Source organism: Eurosta solidaginis, chromosome 4 (assembly GCF_040869045.1).
Source record: "Eurosta solidaginis isolate ZX-2024a chromosome 4, ASM4086904v1, whole genome shotgun sequence".
Lineage (NCBI taxonomy): Eukaryota > Metazoa > Arthropoda > Insecta > Diptera > Tephritidae > Eurosta > Eurosta solidaginis.
This window is the reverse complement of record NC_090322.1, coordinates 46,161,773-46,187,096: the sequence shown is the minus strand read 5'-3', so window position 1 is coordinate 46,187,096 and position 25,324 is coordinate 46,161,773. Positions and strand designations below refer to the sequence as shown.

At 38.8% G+C, this 25,324-nt stretch overlaps 1 protein-coding gene and 2 long non-coding RNA genes across 3 annotated transcripts; 1 reads left to right on the top strand and 2 right to left on the bottom strand.

Moving 5' to 3' along the window:
- Positions 1–1,821: 1,821 nt before the first annotated feature.
- Positions 1,822–20,464, top strand: LOC137249699 (uncharacterized). The gene is made up of 3 exons (XR_010952488.1): positions 1,822–1,897; positions 20,187–20,348; positions 20,407–20,464. It is a non-coding gene; the product is annotated as an uncharacterized lncRNA (long non-coding RNA).
- On the bottom strand, positions 5,919–8,615 carry LOC137247872 (uncharacterized). Its single transcript, XM_067778808.1, has 3 exons — positions 8,356–8,615; positions 8,149–8,296; positions 5,919–6,455 (listed from the first exon to the last, which is right to left on the bottom strand). The coding sequence occupies exons 1-3, from the start codon at positions 8,480–8,482 to the stop codon at positions 5,921–5,923; spliced, it is 810 nt and encodes a 269-aa protein (XP_067634909.1). The 5' UTR covers positions 8,483–8,615; the 3' UTR covers positions 5,919–5,920.
- Positions 20,465–24,234: 3,770 nt separating the features above from the next.
- Positions 24,235–25,112, bottom strand: LOC137247871 (uncharacterized). The gene is made up of 3 exons (XR_010951919.1): positions 24,750–25,112; positions 24,611–24,689; positions 24,235–24,543 (listed from the first exon to the last, which is right to left on the bottom strand). It is a non-coding gene; the product is annotated as an uncharacterized lncRNA (long non-coding RNA).
- Positions 25,113–25,324: the final 212 nt, after the last annotated feature.

The following is a 25,324-nucleotide window of genomic DNA, read 5'->3' as shown; positions in this document are numbered from 1 at the left end:
CTTTAATGCCTTTCATTTGATACACATTCCAGGGTTTCTCTCGTTTCATTTTCCTACATGGTTATTTTCCCTTATGTTGTCACCATAGCTCTCAACTGAGTATGTAATGTTCGGTTACACCCGAACTTAACCTTCCTTACTTGTTTCTAAGTAAAATTACATGTTTCACAGCATTTTAAATCCAGATAAATCGTGCTAAAGCATATTATTATTGTCTCAGATGACCATTGCGTTTTCATTCTGAAGGAAATTTCCATCCCGAAAATCCACATTTTCGCCTTAAATAGTAACGGTGTGGCAACGCTTCTAGCAAAACAACAAACATTTTGAAACTTCAAGTCCCCCCAATACGTCAAAAAATTTTGAGTGGAACTACCTTCTTTTTTGTATCATGATTGATATTGTTTTGGAGATGAGCATAGTGTACAAGTACAAGTGTGTTGACTTATCTGTCAAGCATTCTGACAGGCACTCGCTGGATTCGGCATGACAGCGAATTCAAAATGGATACCATTACCGAATGCGCCGAATGACTGAAAAATTGAAAAAGTCGAGACGATTGGTAGACAAAAATGTTGTTGAGACCAAAAATGCGACTCTAGACCTGAGATTTCTATCAGGTGAGCGAGGCTGTTTGTAGCATAGTGTACCTATACCAAGTGTGTTCACTAAGCGATAAACGTCAAAAATACAAACAGCCTCGCTCACCTGATGGAAATCTCAGGTCTAGAGTCGCATTTTTGGTCTCAACGACAACATTTTTGACTACCAATCGTATCGACTTTTTCAATTTTTCAATCATTCGGCGCACTCGGTAATGGTATCCATTTTGAATTCGCTGTCATTCCGAATCCAGCGAGTGACTGTCAGAATGCTTGACAGATAAGTCAACACACTTGTACTTGTACACTATATATGGTTTGTAGTTTTGACGTTTATCGCTTAGTGAACACACTTGTATAGGTACACTATGGAGATGAGTTTTAGCGTAGCTTCGTCATAGATGAATGGATTTGCAACTCTTTGTTTCGAGAGAGCGCTGTCAAAATGCACATTTTTTATAACATTTATCAATGATGCCACTTTAAACAAAAATGAGTAGATCTGAAAATGGGGATTTTTGACATACATTTCGGCGATTATAGTTTCAATCATTTAATAAAATGATAGTCGCAAAATATTTATTTCTATAAAGTTATTTTACAATAATACGACTATTTAGAGTTAAATATAAACAAATGTAAGTAAAATTTACATTTCGATTAAATTAATTAGTCAAATATTGTAACGCATTTAACTCGCAGTTAAAACCATATATTCTTTTGAAATTTCAGTAAATCGGACCTATGATATAATAGTTGACATTATTTAATGGATAGGGCTTATCCTACATGTCTGGCGTTCCAGGTTCTGTGATCAAAATGGACTGGTTGCACCGGAGTTCATATTTACAAAACCTATTTTTAGTGATAACTTTTGAATGGGAAATAATTTTTACCCTCCGCCTTCGAACTAATAATACTTACACTAAAACAAGCATTTTTATCCTTTTTCCCATAATTTTTGAACGCTTTTCTACAGTTGTAGGTCAAACTAAAGTTTACCAAAATTGTTGGCACGTTTTTCGTTTTGGCTGGCACATTTTTTTTTCTGGCACCCGCTTCAGCTGGCGGGAGGGATTTATCTGTGATTTTGTTGCCAGCAACAACTAGAAGATAAATCCCTCGTGAGAGCGAAAATATGAGAGCGTAAGCAAAAGATTCGTATCAATCTAATCTATGGCTTCGTTGCAATTTACGCCTAAAATCGGGTACGGCTATCCGCGGATATGTAAGGTCCTTAACAATCGTTTTAATATCGTGAATATACGCATCTTAAAAGGTATTAAGATTAGCAGGTAAGACCAATTAGAGGTTATAAACTGTATTATTTTATTAAATTATTTCGTCATATCAAAGACCAAAGTGGCTACTCGTCAAGAAAAAAAAAAATTCGGAAACTTCAATACTAGATGCGATGAGGTTGCACTGGCTGGTCCGTAGTGTTACTAGAAGTTTGATCAACGGTCAAACTGAAAAACCCTATCAGAAACCAGGAGCTATGTTATAAAATAGATCCGTGCTCATAAAGCTTTCCATGACCTATGCTGCTTGCTGCTTCTAGGTCTGTTATTTGTGCCTCTTCTACTAAGTCTTAGCCTTGCAAGCGCAGGGCACGAGGAAAAAACGTGCTCGTTCGTTATTGTTGTTGTAGCGATGAGGACACTCCCTGAATGCCTTGGAGAGTGTTATCAAGTTTATGGTCCTTTGGCGGATGCAGATCCGGTACCAAGCCCGACTATCTCGGGAACGATTTTTTATGACCACATGCGACCTTCTAGGCCATACCGCCCTCCCACCTCATAGATCCATGAGGAGTTCGGGGTAGCCACAGCCTCGGCTGTTAATGAAACAGGATTCGCCTCTTGCTGTTGTTGCTCTAGCAGTGCTTCGCCCCACCCAATAGGTGCGACCGATCACAAATTGTCATCAATATCCTCGAACGGGAGTCCAAAGAAACTTGCAGTTTCAACAGGGGTGGACCCTAATGAGAGGGGTGTTAGAGGCGTTGGTTCCACATTACAATTAAAGAAATGGTTGGTGTCATGTGGGGACACATTGCACGCGGGGCATACATTTTGTATGTCGGGGTTGATTTTGGATAGGTAAGAGTTTAGCCTGTTACAGTATCCAGAACGAAGTTGAGCTAGAGTGACTCGTGTTTCCCTGGGAGTATGCGTTCCTCTTCCGCTAGTTTTGGGTACTGTTCTTTGAGTACTGGATTCACCGGGCAATTCCTGGCATAAAGGTCCGACAACCGTTTGTGGAGTTCGCTGAGGACCTGCTTGTGTTTTTTGGCTTCATACGGCTGAGTTCTCAGGTGCCGTATTTCCTCATAATGCTTACGGAGATGACTCCTCAAGCCCCTGGGCGGTGTTGGCTCATCAATCAGATGTCTGTTGGAATTCCCAGGTTTCTGGGCATCTCATTTCTCTCCCTGATGGCGAGTATTCGCGCCTCATTATGTAGGCCGTGCTCTGGGGACATAAGAAGACAGCCCGTGGAGGTTCTGAGAGCAGTATTTTGGCAAGCCTGTAGCTTCTTCCAGTGAGTAGTTTTTAGGCTTGGCGACCATATAGGGGACGCGTAGCATGCAATCGGCTGGCCAATTGCTTTGTATGTGGTAATGAGCGTTTCTTTGTCTTTTCCCCAAGTACTGCCAGCAAGGGTTTTGAGGATTTTATTACGGCTATGGATTTTCGGTACAATTGCGGCTGCATGCTCACCAAATTGTCACACCCAAGATTTTGGGGTGTAGGACAGTCGTTAGCGTAGTGCCATCGACGTGGATGTTCAAAATGGTTGAAATTTGGCACGTCCATGTTGTAAATAAGGTCGCGGAGGATTTAGTCGGTGATGCCAGGTTTCGCGAGGCGAAAAAACTGGAGAGATCAGGGAGGTAGCCGTTTATTCTGTTGCAAAGCTCATCGATCTGTGGGCCTAGGCCTGTGGCCATTATTGTGCAGTCATCTGCGTAGGAAGCGATAGTAACTCGTTCTGGTGGCGAAGGTAGCTTTGATATGTAGAAATTAAACAAAAGTGGGAATAGGACACCACCCTGTGGCTCCCCTTGTTCAATTCTTCTTGGTTTTGATGTTTCGTTTCTAACTTGCACCGATGCCTGCCGATCACCCAGATAATTTGCGGTCGACCTTTTAAGACATGGGGGAAGGGTAGACCCTTCCAGGTCTTGCAGTAACGTGTCATGGTTGACCGTATCAAAAGCTTTTGATAGGTCTAGCACAACGAGTACTGTTCGAGGATTCGCCTCAGGTAGGCGAGGTTGACAATTGGGTTGGAGAAGGTATATATTGCGCTGGCAACCCCTTGAGGGTTGCGCTACACAACCCCTTGAATCAATTTGGTATTTTAGTCGCCTCTTAAGATAGGCATACCTACCGCGGGTATATTCTACGTCCCCCAACTCGTTGGTTCCTCTAACCCGCTCTTCCTACATTTGCTATTACTACACAATGACTAATTTAAAAGCATGTGATGCCACAAGGCAGTGTCCAGTCAGAACACGCATCATCAGCCTACAGTGCCCTATTTTCAATGATAAAGGTAAGTTTGTTAATCTAAGGCTGTGAGACCTGCACTTGATCTTCGACAGTTTGAAGCCCTACGCTTGGCTCCACGACTTTCCTGCTCGGTTGTTGTAGTTTTGACACTGCTAAATTAAATGGGATTACACTGAAATGACAGCCCTTTGTTGGGTCAAAATCCCAAGGCGCTCCGGTACATAGAACTGGCTGCCTGGTCGATATGCGCATTTCTCGCCTTCTTTTAATTTCGCTCAATATGATTGGAACGTCTACGTTACCAGCTTCAAGCGATGTGCCCAGTTTAGCTAGCTGATCTGCTTTTTCATTTCCATCAATTCCCATATGCACAGGGACCCATTAAAGATGTATATTTCTCCCTATCCCAACTCTCCAGGGATTGCTTACACTCTAACAATTTAAGATGTTGAGCGATGGTAGATTATAGCTTAAATTGCAGCTTGCTTGTCAGTCTCAGTTATTTTCCTCCGGCGTTTCTCCTGCTTTACTCGTGGCTACTACTTCAGCACACAGTGATCTGGCAGCTATACTACCATGGAAATTGGCGGCTGCCGTGGTATGGTGAACCTAAGTTTGTGAAATTTGGAAACAAGTTTCTGCAGTCAGAAAAGTTTTTGTAAGCGGAATCGCCCTCTGGTGATTCGCCAAACACACCGAGTGTTTTTCTGCTATGACTATCTTCTCAGTAAAAAAAAAACTCATCTGCCTTGCAGATAAGGAGCACGCCGCAAATTGCAAGAGAAGCTCGGTCTAAAATCTCTTTGGAAGTTATCGCGTCATGTATTTAATTTTTTACGCATCTACGGCCGTATGGATTGCGTTCAAGCTGCCCGAGGCACTTAGTCTCGTTGCAGTTCTTGTTGTTGTTGTTGTAGCGATAAGGTTGCTCCTCGAAGGCTTTGGGGAGTGTTATCGATGTAATCGGTATCGATAACACAGCACCGTTAAGGTGCTAGCCCGACCATCTCGGGAACGATTTATATGGCCACCTTAAACCTTCAGGCCATCCCTCCCCTCCACCCCCAAGTTCCATGAGGAGCTTGGGGTCGCCAGAGTCTCGTCTGTTAGTGAAACAGGATTCGCCGCGGATAGGTGAGGTTGACAATCGGGTTTGGAGAAGCTATATATTGCCCTGCAACCTGAAGGGTTGCGCTACACAGCCCCTTGAATCTGGTATTTTAGTCGCCTCTTACGACAGGCATACCTACCGCGGGTATATTCTGACCCCCTGACCCGCTGCGGGCGTGGCAATTCTTCGCCACCAGATCTACAAGTGGAATATGCAGATTCGGACTCATTCCTTTTTTTGTGTGACTATAATTAATCGCTTTAGAATAACTCCCTCTTTCAGGCGCATTACATAAACGCTTTGAGCGATTCAAAGCAATAAAAGCGGTAAGGCGGTTCATTGCTATATAATGGCGCAATCAAACCAAATAGTTTATGTAAATCCGACTTAAGGCATCTGTTTTAGCTTTGAAGCCGGCATAGATTGAATTTTACGCCATACTTCAACTTTGACCGTTGAGAAAGCCGCAAAGCTACAACGAAGCAGCAAGGCATAATTTGTGCACAAGTCAAAGCTGCATTAAAAAATGTTGTAGTTATTTTGGTAGAGAAGCTCGGCCTAAAATCTCGTCGGAGGTTATCGCGCCTTACATTTTAGTTATTTTGTTTATTGGATATATGTATATCCTCATCTGGAAGTTGCAGTGTACTCAAATCACTGCATTAAAAGCATTAAAAGATCTCGATATTTTAGTTCGAATTATTTTTATTTAACACTTTCAATAATATTTTAGCCATCAACTCATCTTGTGCAGTTTCTGGCAATTTCTTTAGATATGTATCTAAAACTTTAAAAAAGTCGTCGTTACCTTTTTGCTCTTCATCTTCTTTAATGCGATTTCTTATGTACTCATTCATCGTACCAATAAGTGTATCATATTTGTTAGGTGAATATTCTTGAAATAGTTGTCTTTTCTTTTTGCTATAGTTAAATGTTGCTCTTGCGTTTTTTTCTGAAGACTCTTTAAAACGCTTTTTCCGAGTTGTCGTTGCTTCATCATTTCCTTCATTATCACTTTTAAAGTAACTAATTGTTTCGTGCGGTTCTGGAGTTTGAAGTGAATATTCCTGCTTTTCTATATCAAAATCTTGCTCAGCTTGCCCATCATCATACACGAAACTCAATTCTTGACTTATATTTTTATCATCTATGCAATCCATTTCGTCTTGTGTGTCTTTAGTGCAAGAAGAGATTTCATTTTGTGAAACGTTTTCTTCCCTTGCCCTGAAACAATACAAATTTTAATATAAACATATTGTGTTAAATTTTACTTGGGTAGCCTTATAGAAACGCCTCCTTAAATGTCGGTACAGGACCTACATCTTTTATGCCGACTCCGAACGGCAGTTGCAAGACATGAATTTTCACTGAGAAGCTTTTCATGGCAGAAATACACTAGCGTGTTTGCCAAACCACTGCCGCGGAGCGACCCTGCTTAAAAAAACATTGGCTTAAGTGCAGAATACATACATTTGTCAAATTAAAAAAATTTATATGAGTATCGGTAGTGGTGTTTATGGTGAGTTCAACCGTATCATTTTTTTGGTGCAAATAATAACTATAGGGGTAATTCCACGTCAAAAGGTAAATTTTACATTTTTTTAAAACAAAATATCTTTGAAACTATTGAGTCAATCTTGAAAATTGTAACGTCTTTAGATAGGTAATAAAACAAGGTTTTGTTTGATATATAAAACATCTATATTTAGAAGAAATTTCTATAAAAAATTGTTTTTATGGGAAAATGATTGCTAACTTATCATAAGTCGAAAAATGTGTTATTGACAAAATACTTTAATACTACCGCGTTGAAGATAATTTCATTACCTTTAATTTGGTATATATATCTTTATATGAGAAGGTATAGCTTGATTATTTAGGGGCGAAAAACAAAGGTGTCATATGAGTTCAATTATTTGTATCGATGTAGGTATACATATGATGTTATTTGTGTATGTATGGGTTTATGCATTGTATTAATTAATTGCAAAAATACATAATGTATAACATTGCTAATTTTTTGTTGCTAAAATATACGTCAAAGGTAAACTATTTAAAATTTTGCATTCGTGAACGAGCTGATATTACCAACACCGGCTGCGCCATGTACAGTAATTCTGCGTACAACACCTTTCCGCATAGGCAGCCTTCGGCCGCGCTTATAAAAAATAACCCTGGGCTACGCCATGACAAGTCCGGGTATGTGGTGATGTCCTTCTACGTAGTACACCCTTCTGCTTTATATATTCACAAAAATCTGCGCAGAAGGGTGTACTATGCAGAAGGACATCACAACAACAACCGTGGCGGTAGCCACGCTTATACCACACACCCGGTCTTGACATGGCGTAGCCCAGTTTTATTTTTTATAAGCGCGGCCGAAGGCCGCCTATGCAGAAAGGTCTTCTACGTAGAATTACTGTACATGGCGCAGCCAGTGTTGGATCAGCTAACATAACAATAAACATAAGAGTTATAAGGTAATATCAGCTCGTTCACGAATGCAAAAGAGCTTTTTAAAATTTTTGGCAAATAAAGACTAGAAAAGTTAAAGATATATATACATCAGATGAAAGGTATTTTTATAAGTTATTTTTCGATTTTTTAATATTTGAAATCCATCCACTAGTTTCGGAGATATTTTGATTTGAAAAATTCATAATTTCGCCTTTTGACATGGACTTACCCCCAAACCTTTCATTTGCACCTAAAAAGAAATATGCCGTTGGAATCAGCATAAAAATCTCTATAAAGTCCGATTTTTTATTTTTTGTTTTGACAAATGTATGTATTCTGCACTTGTTCCAAAACATTTTTTTTAAATGCTACCACACTACAGCGGACACCTGAGATTCTCTCCGACATCGGATGCGTTTAAGTAAGTAAAGTTTTACGGCACATGTTATTATATTCATACTTATTAGGGATAGGGATTGCTATATAATCTTTTAAAAATAACATATGTTCCATAAGTGGCCATGGGGATATATGATCTAGATCAGGATTTTTATAATGTCTGATAAATTTATCACGCATTGATTTCCACCGGTTTCGGCACATCTGCACTAAAATATATATTAAAATTAAATAAATACATTAAAATACATAAACGAAATCTACTTACCATCTACTTTGATTTCACGAGAAACATTTTTCCAAGCCATATCTACGATGAGTCTTGTTCTGTCCATATTGGGGTCATACAGACATGGATAACGACGAACAGAATCTATCAAATCAATTTCAAACATACTTGCTAAATGCAGCCGAAGATAATCTTCAGTATTTAACCTTGAAAATCAGTTTCCAAAACCGCTTAAAGTTGTAAAAAATTAAGCAGTATAAACATCAGTATCAAACTCCTAAAGATTACACTCAACTAGAAATTAGAGCTGGCAAATATCCGTGTACCTGTGATTTTGTCACAGCTACTGAAATATCACAGTACACTTCAGCGACAGTTTACAAGGAATATTCGTGACTGATTGCCTGTGACAGCATTTTTTCTCGTTACCAATCACAGATTCAAACATAGCTCTCATCGCAGGAGCAAATCGCTTCTTTGCTATGAACCAATACAATGAGCAAGTAACTTAAGCTGCGACTGAGTAACAGTAGATGTCCCAAAACATCACGCAGAGTTTATTATTCGCAACACAATCCGCAGGGAAAAATATAAAACTGAGGTAATTCTATATGACAACATGACACTGCTAATACGCGTCCGAGTGAGGTGTCAGAAGACGCGTATTGACCTTGACAACAATAATCCGAAGGCGGAAAATAAAAATGTTAGCTCGTTCAAAAAATATTAACGAAAAACCGAAAAAACTATGCCCGCGCAAAATACTTATGTTCATAATTTTTTTTTTGTGGGTATCACAATATCTTCAAAATTACAATAACCACATGAAAATTACTTTCAACTTCTTTCGCAAATATCTCTTGACAGAAAAATTTTATTGTCCGCCTTCGGATTATTGTTGTCGAGGTCAATACGCGTCTTTTGACACCTTTCTCGATATTTTTGAACTCGTATTAGCAGTGTCATGCAGTCGTATAGAATCATCAAAACTGATTCTGTTGGCGTGCTATTTGTTTTTTCTTTCAGTCACAGTCACGGTTAAAAGCCGCTGTGACTGAGAGGTCACAATCACAGATAACATTGTTCCTCAAAAATCACGAGTTCGGCCAACATTACTAGAAATTAGTAGCACTATCGATCAACATGGCTTTCTAATTGAGTCGAAGTAATTCGATACGTAATTTGTGAACTAGCCTGCGCAAAAGTCATATTTGCCAACAATTATTCCTCGTGTTCTAATGAAACGTGATCCAGATACGGATAGAGATTATAGCTGGAGACATTGGTGCTTTATCGGTATCCGTATCGGTAACCTTTTAACAGCTGATTCGACCAATCTTATGAGAATCAATGCAATCGATTATTGGTGCCGCTAAGGTCGTAACCGTATCGTAGCCAACCAATTGGGTTTTGGTTTACCGTCGTAACGATAAACAGCTGATTACGTTAGGGATACGGATACAGCGATACGACATACGGCACCAATGACTCCGGCTTCAAGCGGGAGTCATTGGTGCCGCATGTCGTATCCCTAACGTAATCAGCTGTTTATCGCTACGACGGTAACCAAAAACCAATTGGTTGGCTACGATATGGTTACGACCTTAGCGGCACCAATAATCGATTGCATTGGTTCCCATAAGGTTGGTCGAATCAGCTGTTACCGTTACCGATAAAGCACCAATGTCTGCAGCTTTAAAGGGCGAATTAATGGTGACTTATAACCATAAATCCATAACCAGATTAAACAGCTGATCACACCTACCATTGTGAATGGTGACTAAGTGTGATATCTTCTGCATAAACGTCAAAATTCCAAAGTGATTGGATCGCCTGATTCGTATTTGACTATCGCTGTATCATTCTGTATCTCTTTCTATCACCCACTGAAGATAGGCGCCGCCATATTTAACAGCCTGTCAAAACGCTGAAAAGTAGCCATATTGAACATCCTGTCAGGCAGTTGACAGATAAGATAACACACTTTGTCATCATTCACAATGACACCTACCTTATGGAAATTAGCGTTATGGTATGGCACCTGTTACGGTCTGCTGCTGCGGTCTACGGCCATGATCCCCTTGGGAGCGTGTTCACGCGAACACACCTAGCGATGTGGTGAAAGTGGCGATAGAAAGAAAAATATCGAAAGGAAGGGAACAGACAGACCGGCCATGAGGAAGAAAAATTTTTCTCTGCTAGCATGAGTTTCCGCCCGATACACACCAGAAAAGTGATATTTGCTATATCTTTGCAGAAAAAGTAAAAAAAAAAAAAAATATTACCGAAGTTACAGAAAGATATCGGCAACGTTATCAATCAATCTGCAGGAAAATAAAAGTGATCAAAAAGGACAACATTTGGCAATAGTTTTATAATACATTTCTTTGCTATTAACTATAAAAAGCCGCACTTCCATTTTATGTTCAATCAATCATACCTTACTAAGTATAAAATATACGAATTTTGCTGAACGCATTAAAAACAGCGAGGAGTCTCACTACAATTGAAAAATTTGTTCACACATTTGCAAGCGGTTATGTGTACATGAATGTGGATGCAGTAGAATTACAACCACCTGTGGCAAACACCTTATATGCTCATGGGCCCGTTGAACCGGCAACAACAACAAACCGGGGAAATTTTTTTTGAATTAATTGCAACTTTATAAAATCGATTTTGTATTGAATACGTAAAACGGTCTTTGGCAACATGAACGTATTGGCACAAATAACAAATGGTAAGATTCAACAACAACAGCCAATGAATTGAATCGGCAGTATCAGCAACATCAACAACAGCAAGTTCAACCGCAGCAGCAAAGGCCGCTACCTATAGGCCCAACGAAATAAGCCGGGCACACCCAGAGCCGGCCACCTCAACCAGAACAACTACCGCAATAACCACATAAAGGGGTGAGTCCGTTCCAAAGCCCCTTGAGTGGAGCTTACATACACTCCTAGGTACACGTACATAAGGGTGGGCACACGAAACATGATATACGACACTAACACTATTTACATCTAATCGCCACCCATTTACACGTATGATTAGCTACCTAAATTGGGTATAGTTATATGCATATATAGACATATGCCCCATTAGAGTGCGCGTCGAGTGCAGCCACCTAGAAAATGTACCAAGGTGCGTAGTGAGTAGGGGTATATGTACATATAAGCATATGACCACTTAGGTTGCACATATGTATGCAACCCCCCCTTATGAAATACTTGCCTAAGTTTAGTCAGCTGGAGAATGCCAGCCGTTGTATTACGTTTGAATTCCACCACTATTGTACCTTTGCGTTAAATACGCAAAACTAATGCTATGCTTTGTGGTAACCCTAAATAAAATTTCGCATATGTCCTGGCTATGCCAATTTCGTATAGAATTTTCTGACTAAGATTAGGTAAGGTTTGCATTAACGAAAGACAACCAAGAAGGCATACCCAATTTGGAAATTTCGGATTATTAAATTTAAAATCAAGATAAATACAATTAAAGATTTGATATCAGATGCATATGCATGATGATAAATACCTTGACTATGTATGTATATTTAGCCTTAAAGGACTAGACATGCCAATTTGTATGTTATATACACATACTTGAAATGTAAAAGTTAAATATAATATTTAAAAGGTGTCAGATTGTTTTTATTTGTTCTTATTGAAAATTAGAGTATTCATACATACATATGTATATTGGAGTTTTCTGTATTTTTCAACTTCGCAAGTAAACATGTTTTAGATGATTAATTTAGGAAAGTCGGTCTGTATTTCCCCGATGGTATAGCGCGCCTAGTATTTATTTATTTTTTATATATTTTAAATTTTAAATAAAAGCCTAATTTACACCGTACACCTAAATAAAAATGTAAATCTTAAGTACAGACGTTGAAGTATTGCGTCAAACGCTAAACGTTTATTGGTCAATTCTAACCTGCATATGTTTCAGGGTATTTTGAAGAAAGTTCGGGGTTTAAAACGAGAGATTTGTAAGAACAAATAGGTCTGTCCTTACGTATATTTAAGCATATTCATTTAAAACAATGCTATTCGACATATGCCCACAACAAAGTGAGCAGGTATAAGGAAGCTTCCATGTATACCCCTGCCTACCCTCCAATTGGGATGGTCTACTTTTTTTTTGAATTCAGTACCAAAGTAAATATGACCTGGATCTAAATCAAGTTTATATCAAAAGGAATGAATATATGTACATACTTTTTTTTCTTACTAATCACTCCTAGTGAACCTCCTTTTTGTACGGCATCATTTCGCTCACTTTAATGTACCTAGCTGTAAACTTATATAAATTAAATCATAATCCTAAGTAATAAGCCGTAATGAAAATGAATTATAAATAAATTTGTAATTGAAATGGGAATGCTGGCGTCGCCAATTATTTAGAAGGCATAAGGTAAGACAGGTAAGGGGCCACCGAAATTATAGGTGCGTCGGTGGCCATGGTTATTTGAGGGTGGGTTAAAGCACCGGGCGTCGCAACACCACCCGCGGCGCCCCTCTGTATATTCGGCCCTTTTTGTGTATTTCCCTTTTGTTTATTTGTCTTTGTATTTCAGCTTTTTTTATTTCATTTTTCAGATTTAGTAACCGGTCGTTTCCGGTTCGGTTAGTTTTTTTGATCGTTAGTTTCTTTTTTTGACAGTTTTTTTTTGAATTTGAATTTTTTTTTTAAATGTTGGAAAGTCAACGGTTTGTCCGTGGCATCCGGTTCGACCGGATGTCGTTTTAATTTTGAATTTTAAGCGTTTTGAGTCGGTCTCTGCGCTTCTGTCGGGTTTGTTTTGAATTTGACAGCTGCTCGTTTTGATAGGCATGATAGGAACATTTTTCTGTTTATGGCGCAGGAACAGTAGGGTTGGCAAGGACCCGCCCCAGCCGACAATGACTAGCCACTGTGCACCAACATATCATGCCGACCGCCTTCCTTACTGCTTCCACAGTAGATGCGTTTCCATAACAGATGGCGCCCAACGTGGCGCCTGAAGCGCTGACCGCGGGGGTCAGTCGGGTCAACCTGTGAGGTTGACCATCCCACCAGTCCGAGTGAGCAGCCACAGAGCTGCCACCTACGTTGCGGTGGGATGGTTAGACGGATCAGGTTGTCCGGGCTGGTCATCGGGGGCAGTGGCTGACGGAGCCACGTGACTTAACGTCAGTTATCGGGATTTTGTATTCACCCGATGAGGCAGTGCTGCACGCACTTAAGTTTTTTTGTAGATTTTGGGGTTTTTTTTCCCGGAATGTTGTCCGTTAGTCGGTTTGGTAATAATATGTCCGCTAACTTGGGTTTCAATTTTTTTTTAATGTAAAAATTTTTTTTTCAATAAAATTTTTTTTATGCCGAATTTGTGATGTCCAGTATGAGTGAGCGTGTGAGTGAATAGTAGGACCCCAGCTCAGCCACGTCTCCGGTGGTACCACAGAATGCCACCTGGATTGTGACGGGTTGAGCTGGGATCCCAAGCGGCACCTCTTCCTGTCCCACCAGTCTGGGGAGCGGCCTTTGAAGCGCTCCACCCATAGCGGCGGAGGCAGGAGGGGTGTCCCGGGTGAATGATCGGGAGGCCTCAGCACCCCCAGCCAGTCCCACTAGCGAGTCCAAGAGACCGCCTCTGCGTTGCGGCTGGGTGTGTTGGGACCAACCTGTGTGTGTAGGAAATTGACCCTAGTGGTCCCAACCAGTCCCAGAGGCAGGTCCTTAAGACCCCCTTATGCGTTGCGGTTGGGAGCACTAGGGACGAGTATGAATGAGTTTGTGTTGTTTTTTTTTTGAGCAAAAATTTTTTTGCCGGTAGTCCTACTGCCTTCGAAGGGGATGCCAGCATTCTCATCACACCCCTTCCGGGAGTAATGGTAATTTTTTTTAATTTTTTTTTACCAAGATTTTTTTTAATTGATTTTTTTTATTTTAAACTTACAATTTTTTTTTGTCTGGGCGTTTTGGCGGTCGGGGACATCTCGCCCAGTATTCTCCCCGAGCAATGACCTCATAGGTTGTTCACACGCGTACTCACCGAGGACCGTGAACACCCTGGCAGTCCACGCTTAGGTCGGACTAGCCTTTCGGAGTTTGGACGAGTTCTCCAGATCAAAATGTCTACACCTTTTTTTTTGTCTTGCATTCCGGTGGGAGCGATAACCTCTAGGAATCATCTTTCGGAGTTTGGACGAGTTCTCCAGATCAAAATGTCTACACCTTTTTTTTGTCTTGCATTCCAATGGGAGCGATAACCTCTAGGAATCATCTTTTGGAGTTTTGACGAGTTCTCCATAACAAATGTCTAATTGCCGCAAAGCCCGTATAACTAGGAAACAGAAATTACTCCCAACTTGACTTAATTTTTTTTTGATAGACCTATGTTGCCCGGCTAGCTTCGTAGTAGGACTTTGAGACTCTTATCTCAGGGGTGAGTCGTGCCCCACGTTGCTTGTCGTCGGAGATCCCTGGCAGTAGCTTCCCACAGAGGATCCGGGTTCCTGTTCGCTTCATCGTCGGGCCTTCTAAGCGAAGCAGGTTTGTTACGGTCTGCTGCTGCGGTCTACGGCCATGATCCCCTTGGGAGCGTGTTCACGCGAACACACCTAGCGATGTGGTGAAAGTGGCGATAGAAAGAAAAATATCGAAAGGAAGGGAACAGACAGACCGGCCATGAGGAAGAAAAATTTTTCTCTGCTAGCATGAGTTTCCGCCCGATACACACCAGAAAAGTGATATTTGCTATATCTTTGCAGAAAAAGTAAAAAAAAAAAAAAATATTACCGAAGTTACAGAAAGATATCGGCAACGTTATCAATCAATCTGCAGGAAAATAAAAGTGATCAAAAAGGACAACATTTGGCAATAGTTTTATAATACATTTCTTTGCTATTAACTATAAAAAGCCGCACTTCCATTTTATGTTCAATCAATCATACCTTACTAAGTATAAAATATACGAATTTTGCTGAACGCATTAAAAACAGCGAGGAGTCTCACTACAATTGAAAAATTTGTTCACACATTTGCAAGCGGTTATGTGTACATGAATGTGGATGCAGTAGAATTACAACCACCTGTGGCAAACACCTTATATGCTCATGGGCCCGTTGAACCGGCAACAACAACAAACCGGGGAAATTTTTTTTGAATTAATTGCAACTTTATAAAATCGATTTTGTATTGAATACGTAAAACGGTCTTTGGCAACATGAACGTATTGGCACAAATAACAAATGGTAAGATTCAACAACAACAGCCAATGAATTGAATCGGCAGTATCAGCAACATCAACAACAGCAAGTTCAACCGCAGCAGCAAAGGCCGCTACCTATAGGCCCAACGAAATAAGCCGGGCACACCCAGAGCCGGCCACCTCAACCAGAACAACTACCGCAATAACCACATAAAGGGGTGAGTCCGTTCCAAAGCCCCTTGAGTGGAGCTTACATACACTCCTAGGTACACGTACATAAGGGTGGGCACACGAAACATGATATACGACACTAACACTATTTACATCTAATCGCCACCCATTTACACGTATGATTAGCTACCTAAATTGGGTATAGTTATATGCATATATAGACATATGCCCCATTAGAGTGCGCGTCGAGTGCAGCCACCTAGAAAATGTACCAAGGTGCGTAGTGAGTAGGGGTATATGTACATATAAGCATATGACCACTTAGGTTGCACATATGTATGCAACCCCCCCTTATGAAATACTTGCCTAAGTTTAGTCAGCTGGAGAATGCCAGCCGTTGTATTACGTTTGAATTCCACCACTATTGTACCTTTGCGTTAAATACGCAAAACTAATGCTATGCTTTGTGGTAACCCTAAATAAAATTTCGCATATGTCCTGGCTATGCCAATTTCGTATAGAATTTTCTGACTAAGATTAGGTAAGGTTTGCATTAACGAAAGACAACCAAGAAGGCATACCCAATTTGGAAATTTCGGATTATTAAATTTAAAATCAAGATAAATACAATTAAAGATTTGATATCAGATGCATATGCATGATGATAAATACCTTGACTATGTATGTATATTTAGCCTTAAAGGACTAGACATGCCAATTTGTATGTTATATACACATACTTGAAATGTAAAAGTTAAATATAATATTTAAAAGGTGTCAGATTGTTTTTATTTGTTCTTATTGAAAATTAGAGTATTCATACATACATATGTATATTGGAGTTTTCTGTATTTTTCAACTTCGCAAGTAAACATGTTTTAGATGATTAATTTAGGAAAGTCGGTCTGTATTTCCCCGATGGTATAGCGCGCCTAGTATTTATTTATTTTTTATATATTTTAAATTTTAAATAAAAGCCTAATTTACACCGTACACCTAAATAAAAATGTAAATCTTAAGTACAGACGTTGAAGTATTGCGTCAAACGCTAAACGTTTATTGGTCAATTCTAACCTGCATATGTTTCAGGGTATTTTGAAGAAAGTTCGGGGTTTAAAACGAGAGATTTGTAAGAACAAATAGGTCTGTCCTTACGTATATTTAAGCATATTCATTTAAAACAATGCTATTCGACATATGCCCACAACAAAGTGAGCAGGTATAAGGAAGCTTCCATGTATACCCCTGCCTACCCTCCAATTGGGATGGTCTACTTTTTTTTTGAATTCAGTACCAAAGTAAATATGACCTGGATCTAAATCAAGTTTATATCAAAAGGAATGAATATATGTACATACTTTTTTTTCTTACTAATCACTCCTAGTGAACCTCCTTTTTGTACGGCATCATTTCGCTCACTTTAATGTACCTAGCTGTAAACTTATATAAATTAAATCATAATCCTAAGTAATAAGCCGTAATGAAAATGAATTATAAATAAATTTGTAATTGAAATGGGAATGCTGGCGTCGCCAATTATTTAGAAGGCATAAGGTAAGACAGGTAAGGGGCCACCGAAATTATAGGTGCGTCGGTGGCCATGGTTATTTGAGGGTGGGTTAAAGCACCGGGCGTCGCAACACCACCCGCGGCGCCCCTCTGTATATTCGGCCCTTTTTGTGTATTTCCCTTTTGTTTATTTGTCTTTGTATTTCAGCTTTTTTTATTTCATTTTTCAGATTTAGTAACCGGTCGTTTCCGGTTCGGTTAGTTTTTTTGATCGTTAGTTTCTTTTTTTGACAGTTTTTTTTTGAATTTGAATTTTTTTTTTAAATGTTGGAAAGTCAACGGTTTGTCCGTGGCATCCGGTTCGACCGGATGTCGTTTTAATTTTGAATTTTAAGCGTTTTGAGTCGGTCTCTGCGCTTCTGTCGGGTTTGTTTTGAATTTGACAGCTGCTCGTTTTGATAGGCATGATAGGAACATTTTTCTGTTTATGGCGCAGGAACAGTAGGGTTGGCAAGGACCCGCCCCAGCCGACAATGACTAGCCACTGTGCACCAACATATCATGCCGACCGCCTTCCTTACTGCTTCCACAGTAGATGCGTTTCCATAACACACCATTAATCAATTACATTAGCTATCATCCGGTGGCCAAATCCTGAGCCAGATAAATAATTTTGCAAGTAAATGCAACAACAACGATTTGAGCCAGATAAATCCAGATAGAAGTCTGGTTCAATTTGTGAGCCAGATAATTTGTTAATTAATTCTTTTTAGGTTGGCAACGCGGCCTTTAATATACCTTCTTTTTCAAAAATGGATGTCGCTGCTTAGCCTTTCGCCGTATGAGTTAAATGAAAAACAGCGGCGATATCTGCCTATCACATTTCACGTGTGCGAAAATTTCACGGCATCTGCTTCTCAAGTCTCTCAATGATCCAGAGCATTCCCGTGAGAATTGAGCGTGAGCCGGAGCTGTAAAACTCACTGAAAGACGGCAATTGATTTCCATAAGGTAGTTCGATCAGCTGTTTTACCTGGTAATGGCTTTATGGTCACCATTAATTCGCCTTTAACATGCAATTGCAACAACAATGTGAACCATATGGATAAATTTGTTGTTGCATTTGCATTTCAAATTTCTATCCGCATCTGGATCACGCTTCATTGGAACGTAACAGTTGTGTTTGTGTTTGTATTTATTTAATTTTTCCTGGCACAACAATTTGGAAAAATTATTTTATAGTGCTTGTCAGAACAGCATAAGAGAACAAAAGCAAAAATTCCAAAACATTTCAATAATGTAATTAATAAACAATAGATAATTTGTAAACTAATGCCAATTTCACACAGATGATTAATGAAATAACTAGTCAAGTTTTCTACATTAAAGTCCTAATTGAACTCAATCTTCCATACAAAGGACAAATTCTTAATTATCTCATTATTGCTTAATTGAATGCCTAATCGAGTGAAAAATACAGTCGGTTTTGCTTGGTACTTCGAATTTTATTGTCAATGTAAGAAATGACAATCAAAAATAAATTATGTTCAATAATTCACGAAAAAATTAACAATTTTATTTTAGCTGCAAAAGATAATAAGGCTTTTTTGAAAATGGCACATATTCGGTTAGGTGCAACATCTATGGGTAGTTGCGTATGCATTTTGTTTTGATTGTATTTATAGTTAAGAAGGAACGGATGCTTTCCAATTTAACTATTTTTTTTGTACACACGAAATATTTTTTCGGGTCTGCTGACAGAGGTTTGCTTAATGAAGCAAAAGGTCCTGTATGAAAGGGGAAACTTAATTATTTCATTACATAGGATTTTGATTCGAATAAGTTTCTCTGTGAAACCGGTATAAGATATTTTGGTTACAATATAAATTTATTGACCTTAGCCTAGGGACGCATAACAGAAATAAGAATAAAAGAGGATTTGCAGTGGTAGTAGGATAATAATTATTAGGTTCTATCCTTAGAGAAGATGGCAAGGTGGAGAGCAAAAGTGATACGAAATCATTAAAGGGAGCAAGTTGAGGAAGGAGAGGTGTCAGTAGTAAAACAAGATTAACAAGGTGCACACGATACTACGCGTCATAGACGCGTATTAGACGCTGCAGGCGAAATCTGTACCCTTTGATGTCGAACATATGTACTTGAATGGAGAGCTGCGTACGAGGCGTCAGCTGCATGAAAGCGACAAAGCATGAAAGTTTCATGTAGCTAGGCGTACAGCAATGTTGGTCGCTAGGCGTAAATACGCCTAGAAAAGAGCAAGAAGAAGTTTGTTTACAATTTTTCGTTTGCAAGCTTGTGAAATATCTTTTTTTCACTTATTCGCGGCGTTGATAACTTTCCTTTTTTATTTTATACACAATCAACTTTTGTATAATGGCAATTATACAGCATAAATTAATTTGTTTAATTTTTTTAGAAATATTTTTCTTTTTGTAGCGACGCTTGGAATAGCTACGTATGCAGATATTGAAGCGTAGAGGAATTGTAAAAAAATAAAAATAAATGTAAGGCGCGATAACCTCCGAAGAGATCTAAGGCCGAGCTTCTCTTCCAATTTGCGTTGTGCTCCTCTCGATTTTCCCTGCAAAATGGCCGGACGGGACCTACATGTTTTATGCCGACTCCGAACGGCATCTGCAAGGCAGATGAGTTTTCACTGAGAGCTTTTCATGGCAGAAATACACTCGGAGCGCTTGCCAAACACTGCTGAGGTGCGACTCCTCTTATAAAAATTATCTTCTGATTGAAAAACTTTATTTCAAAAATTTTGATGTTGCTTTGCCCGGGGTGCGAACCCAGGGCATATGGTGTGGTAGGCGGAGCACGCTACCATCACACCACGGTGGCCGCCAAGGAGGAATTGTAGCTACATGACATGTCTTGTTCGCGTCTATGACGCCTAGCCTCATGTGCACCTTGCCTAACACTTTTTTGAAATGTAATACATTACTTATTTGTCTTATTCTAGCTGGAAGGGAGCTCCAAAGATGGATCGAAGTAACGAAGAATTGCTGTTCAGAAATTAGCATACGGTATTTAACATGTGCAAGAAGCATTGTCTTCGTAGAATGAAGAAATTGAAGTAATCGAAATAGGTAATAAGATTATCGTGTAGATTATCTTATGTAAGGTAATAAGTGTTCTAACCTTTAAAATTTTATCAAAGGAAATGTCTAAAAATTTTTCAGATTAACAGGAAACGTGACGTCTCAACCGTTTCGAGTTGATCATATATACTCAACAGTACGTTCAACAAGTTATCACAACAGTCGTGTTCGCTTAAAGCGCCCATTGATTTCCATAAGGTTGGTTGGATCAGCTGTTTTTAACGGATTTTGAAATCAATGCCCGGTTATTCAGTGGGAGTTTTACCCCACTAGTTAAAGTTGAGTAGACCTTAACTTTGCCATTTTGTTTGATAACATAAAATTTTGCTGCTCATCTCAGCTTAAGCGGCCGAAGTGACAGTGGCAGGGTTAAACTCTAGTCTACTTTAATGGAGTTTAAGGGCCAATTAATGAGGACTTATAACCATAAAACCATAACCAGATAAAACAGCTGATCGAACCAACCTTATGGAAATCAGTGTAATCGATTAATGGTGCCATACCATAACGCTAACGCCATAACCATACCATAGCCAACTAATTGGTTTTTGGTTTCTCGTCATATCCATAACCTAAGAATATTTGAGTAGGTGAATTTAATAACTTTTTGTAGATTTTATTCATTGTTTTGGATACGTTATGACTCACGGACTTATTTTTTGTGGAATATGTTGACAATGTACCTGACATTGATGGTACAGATAAATTATGTTATGTGACTCAAATTTAAAAAAATTTTTTGTTATTGTTTAATGTTTTTAGATTATACATTTTTTCCAACTTTTCAATATCCTGCCCCTGAGGATGCCAAGGAGATTGGCGAAACGTAGGGAGTTAAGTGGAGAAAAAGCGTATCTTTTTTTCTTGCACTAGCGCACATCAGACCGCATCAGCTTATTAAAAAACTAACATTTATAAAAAAAAATCCATAAAGTGGTCAGCAAATAAATATAATGAATATGTTTTTAATTTTTTGCGTTTTCGTCATGTTTAAGAAATTTTCACGATTTTTAGGTAAATGCACCACTAATCGATCACATTGGAGATGGTTATGGATATGGGTATGGTTACGACTATGGCGTTAGGGTTAAGGAAGTTTAATTGGCCCTTTAAACTTGCACTGAAAAACCAGGAATAATTTTGCCAGGCCTTTTTGTTTCACATCACGCTCCACACCGTCATACAGTGATTTCATACAGCGCCTATAGTGTCAGACTATCGAAAGTGGTATCCCTAGTTTTCTTAACCCGGATGCATAGTACAATAACCAGATAAAAGCATCAGAGTTGCATTTTACATGTTTTTTCATTCGAAGTTGGTCATAAAATGTCAAACTTTGTTTATGTTTACATTTTTTGTTTATTTACTTTTGATGTGAAAATTTATTAGGTAATTCTTTACTTTAGCTCACAACTACTAAAACTCGTCCAAAAATATCGGGAGACGTGTCAAAAGACGCTCTTTGGACCCAGGACCACGAATCCGAAAACGGAAATTAAAAATTTTATTTCTTTCCAGATAAATTTACAAAGTTGAAAATTTTCATGTGGCTGTTGTAATTTTGATGGTGTTGGGTACCCACAAAAAAACTGTGGGTAAAAGTGTTTTGCGCGGATATAGATTTTGTCTCCCATGGTAATTTTTTATAAGCGCGGCCGAAGGCCGCCAACGCAGAAAGGTGTTCTGCGCAAAATTACCATGGATCCCACCCCCGGTTTCGGAGGTACCCGCGGGTCTTTTTTCGGTTTTTCGTTAATATCTTTTGAACGAATTACAATTTTTATTTTCCGCCTTCGAATTATTAATACTGATGTCAAGACGCGTCGTTTGACACCTCTCTGGATATTTTTGGTAGCGCATCAAAAGTCGACCCCTCAACTAGACTATTACCTGCGCAAAAATACTATGGATTCCACCCCCGGTTTCGGAGCGCTCCGGTGCCATTTTTCAGTTTTTTGAGAATATTTTTTGACAGAAATAAAATTTTTAATTTTCGCTTTCAGATTCGCCGCGCTGAGTCCAAAACGCTTTTTTTTGACACCTCTCCCGATATTTTTGCACGAGTTTTTGCAGTTGTGAGCTAAAGTAAAGAATTACCCCGCAAGATCAAGGAAGAGGAAAAATTGGGAAAAAGCTTGTGGCGTTAGCTTCCCTAAAATGGCTTAATTTTTTAGCTCCATTTTTAGGCCTGTCACCTTATTGTGGGAGCTCAGAGAGTAGATTTGATGCCCAACTCCACTCCATCGCTATATTTACCGTCTTTGATGTAAATATTGTTTCCCGAATGTTGTGAGATAAAAAATATAATATAATTTTATGTATGACTTAGCAGTGCTAATCAAGAGCATTGTTTACTATATAGTTTGGCAACTTAAATAGAGGTTATGTTGCGAATAGAGTGGAAGGCAGTGGACTAGGCAGTTGAATGTCATATAATGAAGGAATGGTGTTCGGAGTCTTTTTAAAGTTAAAAAAAAAAAATGATAAAAGCTTTAATAAAAATAAAACTATTGTTTTAATAACAACAAAAACGCCTTATATATTCTATATACATAAATTCGTAAGGATTGTCTCACTTTAAAATTTGAGTTAAATAATGTAGTTTGTTTTTGAAACTGAGTCGAGAACTGTGCGTGTGAATGTGCGAATTTTCACCGATCAGCTGTTAGTTGCGCTACTTGGTAAAATTTACAATAATCAAGAGTTTGTAAAAAGCGGAAGTTGTCTAATCGTCCCCAACGGTCATTCCTACAGTTATCTACCAAAATATCGGACAATACTTTTGCCGCTACAACGTGAAGGAAGGACGAAGGATAAATAATAAAGTCCCTTCTACATGTTCGCTTTTTTTTAAGTGACACCGTTGGAGCGAAAGGTCAATACTTCGCACGGAACAGCTGCAGCACACAAACGGATATGCATGATGTACCACGAATAAGCCGTGAAACCCAGATGCAGTAACCTCCCCTAGTTTCAGGGCCACCATTAGTTTACAAAGAGCGAAAATATACTATACAAGTATACGCAAAACGGCCCTTATCAGGGCCACCACTAGTCAACAAAGAGAAAAAAAAAAATGCTAAACAATTATACCTACGAAAAGCGGCCCTTATCAGGGCCACAAACAGTTTGCGAAGAGAAAATATTGCTAGACAATTATGTTTTACATGCTATAGATTTACTTTTGGATTATTTATATCATCCATATGGTGACAAGAAAAAAACTGGGGTATAACCGATACTGGAGTTGAAAACGGAAATATTCCAAGCCGAACTTTTACCGTAGCAGGTACCGATACCAGATCCAACCTAAAGCCGAAATTGCTACAAAAGCCTCCTGGCTAGAGCCAGAAGGAAACCCCGGAACCGTAAATGAAGTCAGTACTACAACCGAACTAGTATCCAAAATTACACCGAAAGCAAAATCGGTTCCGAACAGAGGAGCCAAAAGAAAAATTGGATCAAAACAACCATGCAATGGCGCTGAACCCGAAAGTTCTGTGGCAGAGCGACTCATTTGAAATTTTCAACACACCCGTGCTTTTTTTAATTAAAAAAGTTTACATCTAAAGACATGGAGTACATATCCTTCAAAGAAATCTGCACCTCAAATACCGACACGACGAGTTTCCAACGTTAAACCTTATTATGTATATATGTATCTTCGATATTTATTAGGTTATTAAATAACTTAATTTTTACTTTACAAAATACATGAAATTTTAAAATAAATCAGTACTTATTCATGAACATACTATTAACTCAGCATTTTATATACAATCTCATCCCAAATTTTCAACATCTCTTGGAGACAGTAACGTTAGCATTCATACATACATGTATTGAAAATAAGGTCCACTACAAAAAAAATTTAGCAATAGCATTTCCCAATATAAGTAATTTTAATACTACAAAATAACAACCTTAGGCAGATAAAGTAGGAACAATATAATTCCTAAAAAGTTGTATCTCACTTTACATTAAACTGCTTTGGAATATAAATACATACACTAAAAGATGCATACAATACAAAACGGTCCCTTATTTATATATCATAAACAAAATTAATGTTGCGACCATTGGATATTTTTCAAATCAATTTGTTCTAGAACCATCTCCCATAATGGAGACATTTCACGTAACCGTTCGACATGTTTGATGCAGGTATCGGTAATATAATCAACCTCTTCAATGGTGGTAAAACAACCAATACCAAATCTATAAAAATTTAACAATAAATTACTTTCAAATTAACTAAACAATTCAGTACGGTAAACTCGTATACCTTATTGAACTATGTGCCAAATCCTCATCAGTTCCAATCGCACGTAGGTTCCAGTGATGCAGAAGTACATGCTGAGGCACTAGACAACGCCACATCTTTTAAGGCCATAAGTAATGATAAATTTAATAAACCACTATACCTTTGCTCTGGATCACCATTACATATACCATGTGATAATCTTGAAGTGATGCGATCATATAAACGTTCCGACAGAAAATCTATAAACTTCTTATCATATTCCATTTCTTTGAGTGCAAGATAACATGCAGCACCAAATCCAATAACAATAATCCGAAGTCGGAAAAGAAAAATTTTAGCTCGTTCAAAAGATATTCCCAAAAAACCGAAAAATGACCCCGGAGTGCTTCGAGACCGGGGTGGGACCCATAGTGTATTTGCACTGGCGGCCTTTGGCCGCGCTTATAAAAAATTAATCTGGGTGGGTCCAACACCGGTTTGGAGACCAAAACTATATCTGCGCAAAACACTTATGCCCACAATTTCTTTTGCAAATATCTCTTGTCCAACACAAAATAATTTACCTCCGCCTTCTGATTATTGTTGTCGAGGTTAATGCGCGTCTTTTAACACCTCTCTCGATATTTATGGACGCATATTATCAGTGTCATGCTGTCGTATAGAATTACCAAGAGTTGATGCGATGGAAACGTTGAAGAAGTGATTCAGCTGCTATATGTAAATAAATAATAACAA